Source organism: Galeopterus variegatus, unplaced genomic scaffold, assembly GCF_000696425.1.
Source record: "Galeopterus variegatus unplaced genomic scaffold, G_variegatus-3.0.2 Scaffold2596, whole genome shotgun sequence".
NCBI classification, from domain to species: Eukaryota; Metazoa; Chordata; class Mammalia; order Dermoptera; family Cynocephalidae; genus Galeopterus; species Galeopterus variegatus.
In genome coordinates, this window is record NW_007728707.1 from 115,828 (window position 1) to 124,883 (window position 9,056).

The 9,056-nt window shown below is 31.6% G+C and overlaps 1 protein-coding gene across 1 annotated transcript in view; it reads left to right on the forward strand.

Annotated features, from left to right (window-relative positions):
• Positions 1 to 9,056, forward strand: part of LOC103598396 (FAS-associated factor 1-like) — a 180,344-nt gene that overhangs the window by 21,642 nt on the left and 149,646 nt on the right. Inside the window, exons 2-4 of the mRNA XM_008582388.1 lie at positions 401 to 527; positions 1,507 to 1,570; positions 2,631 to 2,712. Of these exons, the coding sequence (XP_008580610.1) occupies positions 401 to 527; positions 1,507 to 1,570; positions 2,631 to 2,712 (273 nt within the window). The remainder of the gene's footprint in view (positions 1 to 400; positions 528 to 1,506; positions 1,571 to 2,630; positions 2,713 to 9,056) is intronic.

Genomic DNA, 9,056 nt, shown 5'->3' on the forward strand with positions numbered 1-9,056 from the left:
CGCTACCATTGCTTCTACCCACCAAATATGGATTAATGTGAGCTTTTTGAGAGACTCATAGCTTACCTTCTCTGATGTCTCCAGTTTTCCCATATCCTCATTTATTGAGCACTTAATCATATACTATAGGCTGAGGATAAAACAGAGAAAATTTTTTTGTCTTCACTGAGTTTATAAGCATCCTTCATTTTCTCTCACTGGTCCAACCTTTGGTCTACAGGTATCATAGCAGGTTTAGAAATATATGTAAGCCTTAAAATGAAAAATATTAAGCCTAGCAAGTAACTTCTTATTTATTAAGGCTTTCATAACCCTAATGTCCTATTGTGATTACATAATATACTTTAGAATTTGATATGCTGAAGTCAATAGGAAACTAATCAGGACTTTCCTTAAATAGCAAAGCACCGATGTTCATATGGTTAGTGATAGTGATGGAGATGACTTCGAAGATGCTACAGAATTTGGGGTGGATGATGGAGAAGTATTCGGCATGGCGTCCTCTGCCCTGAGAAAATCTCCAATGAGTGAGTATTAATAGCTCTTTGGGTCCAGCATTGCACAAGGGAGCTTCTTGTACACAAACTTATGAAGAACAGTGAACTTAATCTCTCACTGACCTTCAGGTTTAGAGATATATAATATAGTGAGTGGGCATTCTTCATTAGAACCAAGCCTTTTGAATTTTGATTTTATTAAGCCCCCAAATTCCCAACACATTAGTAAAATTAATTTAAAAAAATACAAGGAATGTAACTTTTGTTTCACATGTATAATTAGTTATGACTCTTTACTTTAAACCTAGAAATTGATTAACAAACTGTATTTTCTGTGACTGGTACTTGTTTCCTCACGTCTTATCAAAGGTAACAGTTTTAAGAATACTAATATTACTTTCCCATTCACTGGTATCCATCTTTGGAAGGAAAAAAGTAGACTAAATGTGCCATTTCTCTCACTTCCACTTATGAAATGTATACTGTAGAATAACAAGCAGTGAATGCTATATGCAAAATGACCACTAAAATAAGTCCTTAAATGGCTCATTTACTCTATAAAATTAGGGAACTCCTGTGAGCAGAAATAAATGTGATATTTACATAAAGCTGACTATTTCCCAACTTTAATAAGGTCTTTAAAATAATTTCAGACACTTTTTATATGATTTAATCACAAGATGTCTATTTCAAGGAAACATTGAGATCCTAATTGATGACTGGCACATTTTTTAAATGCTTAGCAGAATTGTGTCAGTTGGTTTTCCAAAATTTATGAGCTTGAAATATTTTTAAGGTTCTTTTTGATTCTAGTTTGATGAAATCTTCTAATGTACACTGAGTTAAAATGACTCCTCAGATATATCACAGAAGCTAAAATTTAATTTTATTTCCTCTTTATTGATTAAATATATTTCTTATATGTGGGATTAGATGTTATGTGGTTTGTTTTTTGTGTCTATTTGTTTTGTTTTTTTTGTTTTTGTTTTTTCTTTTGTTTGTTTTTTAGTGCCAGAAAACGCAGAAAATGAAGGAGATGCCTTATTACAATTTACAGCAGAGTTTTCTTCAAGGTAGGGTTAGGACATTAACTATATAAAGTTGATGCTTTTTTATGCTACTCTGATTTTTCTGGAGCAATTTTAATCATAGATTGTTTAAAATTTCTCCTTAAAGTATTCAAAGGATACATTTATCAATTTATACAGTCCTGATAGTGAAATATACTGCTCAGTGTGAGATAATGAGCAAACCATTTATGCCATTTATGAGATGTATTCAACATAACCATTTATGTCAATGACATAACCGTTTATGCCATTTCTGAGATGTATTCAACTTATCTCTGTTTGTTTATAGAAGTTCAAAAAATGGATTACTAATTTAATATCTTGATTATATTTCCAAAGGACTGGAATGTAGAATACTAATTTTTATTATATCCTAGGACAGATAAACAAAAAATCTTTTAAAGTAATGTTAAATAAAAAGATAATTAAGAATTTTAAATGTAAGTGAATTTTTTTCTTTTAATTTTTATTTTGGAATTGTTTAGCATTTCTTCTCTTATGAGTCTAATATGAAATGTTTTATATGCATGTGAGAGTCTGCTGAGGCATTTAAATATGAAAAGTATTGATATTTAACCCTTGATTTTGGTGTAAATGATATTTCTCTTTAGTGCTATTTTCTGATGTAATATAACATGGAAACTTTGCAGGAAACCCTGCAAAGGGTTTTTCCCTTTTTCCCTGTTTTTTCCCATTTTTTTCCCCTCTGTGTTGGAATTCCAGAATAAATGAATAAAATGGAAAGTTAAAGCTAATGTAACTAGGAAAATTTTATGAAAGTGAGTAACCAAGAATTGGTCCTTATAAATGGCCTGGTATCATAGCACTTATTACGTCCATTTGCTAGGTGTAATTAAAATTCCAGTGTTCCAACGTATCAGTATAGGCCAAGAAGTGTAAAAACTAATGGAGCTCATTTCCAAGCTTTTAAAGAAATGTTTTAATGTTTGATCTGTACTAGACAATAGCTGCAACATTTACTTAAAAGTTATTGGTTAGACTTGTGAAACTTTGAAGTGAATTTGAAATATATTTTAATTAATAGACTCAATTTTTCCTATAGATATGGTGACTGCCATCCTGTATTTTTTATTGGCTCATTAGAAGCTGCTTTTCAAGAGGCCTTCTATGTGAGAGCCCGAGATGTAAGTGCAATCTTCCTTTTCATGATTAAAAGTACATCCTCTTTTACTTCTCTCACATTGGTCATACCCTCTCCCTTAGTAAAGGGTTCATGTGAAGCCCTCTGCTTATCTCTTATTGTTGGACTTAACAGATTGTTTATAATTGTACATTCTATGTACATCTTCCCAAGAGATTTGATTTTCTTTTGGCAGGGCATGGGTCCCTTACATCTCTGCACATAGTAGATACACAATAAATGTTTAATGAATTGAAGGAAAATAGAAAGGGAGGAAAAATACTGTGCAGATGAAGTAGAGGGGAAAGCTATTAGAATTAAAGAGGACAGGAATTTTGAGAACAGCAGATGAAGTAGAGGGGAAAGCTATTAGAATTAAAGAGGACAGGAATTTTGAGAACACAGGGCAAGGATGCCTGAGATTTTTAGTTTGTAGTTTATGTTAAATTCTGACATAAACAAAAATATATTTTATAACAAATTTTAAAAATTGAATTCCAAGACGATAATTAGTAATCAAACTGTTGTTGGCCAGTTAGCTCAGCTGGTTAGAGCACAGCTTTATAACACTAAAGTCATGGGTTCAGATCCCCGTACTGCCAGCTGCAGAGGAAAAAAACTAAAAAATTAAAAAAATACAAACTTAGAGCTATCATTGATAGTTTAATGAAGCAGATTAAGAAACAAACTGTTTTTTACCTTAAGAACAGCAGAATAGCCCTTTAAAGGCTGCTTTAAGCACTTTTTGTAACTATTAAATCTATATAAAATGGCTATTATTTTTGAAGAAATGCATGTTTATGGTAATATATGTTTATGATTTCCATAAATACAGGTTTGTGGAAAATACTGAAAAGGAAAGAGAGAAGTATTATAACACAGATTTACTATTAACTTTGTGATAAATGTTCTTTCCATATTTTTTATTATATATTTAGATGAGTATTTTTATGGATGTTTAGTATAAAATGGAGTCATGTTATAATCCTATTATAACAGCTTTTTTAACCTTTGAATAGTGTATGATCATTTTCTTAAGTATATATTCTTTTATAGTATTTTAACTTTTTATTAAAAAAATTTAATACAGAAAAAGCATAGAATAGTACATTAAATATCCAAATCCCCCATACCTAGATTCAATAATTATGAAAATTTTGCCTTATTTGCTTCTTCCATATACAGGCAACCCAAAATCTTAATGGAGTTTTAAGACTTAGTGACTTCAAAACTTTAATTGCTACAAACTGACAAAAGGGCAGTATTTGAAATTTAGGTATTTACATTTTTTATACTTATTTGGGTTTGTGATTGTATTGAATCCATTTTTATGATAAATTTTTGTTTTAGTTCCTCTCTGAAAATGGCAAACGTTGACTGGAACAGAAAATAAAGGAAAATTTTATTATTCAGATTCACAAAAAGCAGATAAATATAAATAAAGTTTCAAAAAAATTTTAAGTTTTGGTAGTTAAGCTTTGAAGTTATTAAAACTTACTGCACGAAATCATTTAGGATGCCCTATACATTATTTTTTGCTAAATCATTTTAAAGTAGACATCATACTTTACCCCTAAAAATTTCATCATGCTGATTTTCCAGAAATAATGATATTCTCCTACATAATCACAATACCATTTTCACATGTAACAAAATAACAATAATTCCCTAATTTTATCTAATAACTGGTGCATATTCAAACTTCACCAGTTGTCCCCAGAATGTCTGTTTAGCTGTTTTTTTGAAACCACAGCCCACTCAAGGATCACTCATTACATTTGAGCATTAGATTTCTTAAATCCGTATTAAATAAGCACCATCTCTCTCTCTTTTTTCATGACATTTCCTTTGTGAAGAAATCAAGCCAGATGACTTGTAGATCGTTCCAAGTTCTGAATATGTGTTATTGTTTCCTTGTGATATCTTTTGGGTTATTCCTCTATCTCTGTATTTCCTGAAAAATGGATATTAGATGTAAAAGCTTTGTTAAATTCACGTAAAATGGTTTTTGCAAGAATGCTTTGTAAGTAATGCTGAATACTTTATTGTAACAGGATTTTTAATGTTTGCAGAATCTTTCATTGTATGACTATATTATTATATCTAAACAATCACTTATTATTGGACATAAATATGTTTGTAAGAGTATCTAATGATAGCTTTAAAATAATCTATTTTTCAACTCATTTCTCGATAAGAGTGTATTTAGGATATATCTGTCTCTGCTTCCCAGCAAGATTGCTAAGCAGTTGAAGGAACCATAAAATGTGAGGGCCTTTTGTAATTTAAACTGTAGCTCCCAAAATAGGCATAGATACTTTAAAAATCCTATTTCAAAGCTTCTATAAGATATGCTATGTATATCTCACACATTATAGCTTTAAATACAGATACTTATACTTAAATATACAGTATATTACAGACAAAAGAACTTTTACTAAGTATTTTGTATAGTCAGATTGATAATCCCAAAAGGAACGTAAACTCTTGTTTATTAACTCCCAGATATATCTAATGAAAAAATTGTTTGCTTTTGATTAATGACTAGGTATGTTTTAGCAGATGAAATCATTGGTTCATGTAACTGAATGTTTTGCTTCATATTAGATTTGTATCAAAATCCACTAACCTCTCTGGATAGCTGAAATATCTTTATTTTTCTCCCCATGTCTAGGGCTTTTTTCTTTCTCATTTCTCTTTTCCATGTTAGAGATAAACAGTTTATGCATAGTTTATTACAGTTCTCTAAACTTAAGTAAAATTTAATCCATGATAGATAAATTATTCAAAATGAAATCTAAGCAGGTACATTTATTATAGTCATCAATGGGATTTTGTACCTCTCCCTTTTAATTGTGTAAATGTAGTAATAGTAATTCTACATGATTTATATGATGCTCTATGGTTTTTCTACATTTTCATATATATATATATATGTTTATATATATCTCATTTGAACCCCATAACAAACCAGTGAGATAGGAAAATATAACATCCATATTCCCACTTTAGAGATGAGAAAGCTCAGAAAAGCTACATGACTGGCCCAAAGACACATCAATAGTAAGTAATAGAGGCCAAATAAGAGCTCATGTGTTCTAACACAGGAAAGTACAGTTTACACTATACCACCACACTTAGTTTTCAGTGCTGTTGTACTGCAGGATTCAATTACCAAACTTTTCTATGCTTTTCAGATTTCACATTCGAAAGTTAAAACAAATCTCATTCAATATTATTTTTTGAGACTTCTGAATGAACAATTTTTAACGAAACAATTTGCTGATGTTCAAACATTTTAAGGTGAATGTGACCGATACTGTAGCGCTCTTACTAAATTTCTTTCATCTTAAATATCACATGTTTAATTTAAACTGTTGGAGGCACATTAATTTTACCGGGGCAACAGATGAGCCTCAGACACCAGCATTCTTCACTTGAAGTGAGAAATTGAGTTCCAAGAGTAAATAAAAACAAGATTGAAGGTTTAAATCCTCTGCTAGGCTTTTTGAACTTATATACTCATTAAATGTTTATTGGAGTGGTGGGATTACAAAGGATTTGGGGAGCTTCATCAACTGGTATATAGTTAATCACTAAGTAAAACACTACATTTGATAAAGTGTTTCTCACGATGCCACATTCAATCCATCTTAATGAAAACTGCTTCAAACTGATTTCATTTGAGAGCACTTGGTGATGAGAGTGCTCATAGTTCTTTCTGCCTTTTTCTTGAGGAATTTACAATACAGTGCAAAGCAAAGCTCCAACTTCAGTAAAGCAGGTATTCTAAGTTCTTATGTTTCTTTCATCATGACAAAGTATTGACTTCTGATAACACTGATCAGTTTTATAATCTCCTTCTTTGCCCTTAACAATGAAGAATGCTTATTCCGTTGGGGGCTATAAATATTTATCACTTGCCCATTAAGGATCTGGGATATAGAGGTTTTCTGCCTTTGATAAACTCACAGTACAGAGAGGAAGATAAGACAATATAAACAGATTCATATAGTATAATATACTATAGAAGCAAAGAGGAGAGGTACTTCATCAGCCTTAAAAGTTCAGGAGGAAGATTTCTAGAGGAGGTAACTCTGATTTGAATCTTAAAAGATGAGAAATACTTAGGCGAATAAAAGAATTCTAAGCAGAAGCAAGGTCAGAAGTAAAGGCAATGGAAGATTAAAATGAGGGAACTAATCAGCCTTAAAAGTTCAGGAGGAAGATTTCTAGAGGAGGTAACTCTGATTTGAATCTTAAAAGATGAGAAATACTTAGGCGAATAACAGAATTCTAAGCAGAAGCAAGGTCAGAAGTAAAGGCAATGGAAGATTAAAATGAGGGAACTACAACCAGTTTGGTGTTACTGGAACAAAAAAATGTAGGTCAGAGAGTTGTATTGCAAGGCATGAGGCTAGGAAGATCAGTGGGGGATGAGGCGTAGAGGGAGCTGTGATTCCCTGGCATTTAAAAGATATTTTTATCTTTACATAAGTGAGAGCCAATGGTTAGCTTCCTTAAGGTTGCAGAAGAGTTACCAGTGGCCATACCATGATTTCCTGAGAGTTTCTTAAGGATTGTTTTTCTCCTTATAGCCTCCCCACTGCTTGCTGCCCCTGAATTCTCTTCTATACAACAAAATGTATCTCAGAAAATGATTAGACATTTGTAGTCACTACAAATCAACAGCAATAAAATTCCAGGGCCAGGGATTATCTCCCATATGAAGGATTGTTCCTTTTCTAAGCTTCACCTTGTAATACTGGGCTTTGATATTAGTAATCCTTTTATAGCTCTGTAGATCTGACTTCAGACCCAGTGTTTTTTCCAAATATTATACATAAATTAAGGAAAAGAGTGCTCATTTCCTGATTTCCTACTTGTGGCTCTGTGGCTCCAAACAACTAATGAGCCTGTTTATAATCTAAAAAAAAAAAAAAAAAAAAAAAGATGATGATAATATCTACTTTTGATGGTTGTTTTGAGGATTAAATGGGATGCTATCCATAAATGCACCTAGCACCATGGCTAAGGTAGGAGGTGCTGTTAAGGAGTTTTGGACAAATTTGAGAAATGTTTGTAAAGTAACAAAGCTGATTTTCTCATTCAGTTTGTGAATAAGCTACAAGAACAGTCCCAGAAAAGAATTTTGAAAATCCTTATGAGCTTTTCTACTACTGAAATGAGTGCTTCACTTTAATAGTGCTTGTTATACTTATTATATTTATTTTTAAAAATCAGTCCATTTTAAAGTAGTGTTCTTTTTACTGCCTCGTGTTGAAAGAAATCTAAATGCCATCATTGATCAATGTCTTTTAAGAAAAATAAGTTATATACAAATCTGAGGCCACAGCTGTAGTTGGTGAGTTTCTAGCACTCCATCATCCAGAAAACCAGGCAAACAAACTTCTTTGTGCTTTGGAAAATATGCCCAGTCTGCTCATCTTGTCTGTGTTATCTTTTCAATTTAAATTCCTTAAAGTCAGGACAATGTCTTTTAGAGTAATTTTGTATGACAGCTAGGACAGCATCCTGCACATGTGTGAGATGATCCCTATGATGCCAATGTAATTTTTTTAGAAAAATATTTTTACATTATACAAATATGTTGTAAAGTGAAAACAAAACAGATGCATTTTAAGGAGAAAAATGAACATTTCCACATAATTCAAAACCTAAAAATAACCACTATTTAATGTTAATTTTTAAATATGATTTTTTAAAAAATTTATGAATATGTATCTCAGTCAAAAAATGGATACATTTTACATAAATATAATCATATCAAATATGCAGTTCTATAATTAGATGTTTCCACTAAACAGTATGTTGTTAGCACCATTTAGAATTTGCCTTTAGTTCTCCAACTTAGTTATCAGATCTGCGTAATTAAAATTTTTAAAATCTTTAATGATTCAGAAATCTTCTAACATCCTCCTGTTTCTCAGAATGTATCCCTGTCATTAAGCGACACATGACCACATATATAATCTGGCACACATAGCATTTCAGGTAGACGCACACTTCACTTTTGCATTATTTCACATCCCCTTGGGCTATTTTCTATGGATTAAATGGGCTAGACCCATTTAAGCAGTGAAGGCTCTTCCTGTCCCATTGCATGAAGTGAAGGCTGTGCCTGTCCCATTGCATGAAGACTAAACTAGATTCACCCTAAGCAGCAACCTCCATGTCTTCTTTTGCCTTCATTCAATCATGGTTCCTACTTGTCCTTCTGAGAACAGGTCTCTCTTCTCACTAACCAGATGTACAGGATGGAGCTTTCTTTTTTTTTTTTTTTTTTTTTTTTTTTTTTTTTTTTTTTTTTTTTTTTTTTTTTTAAAA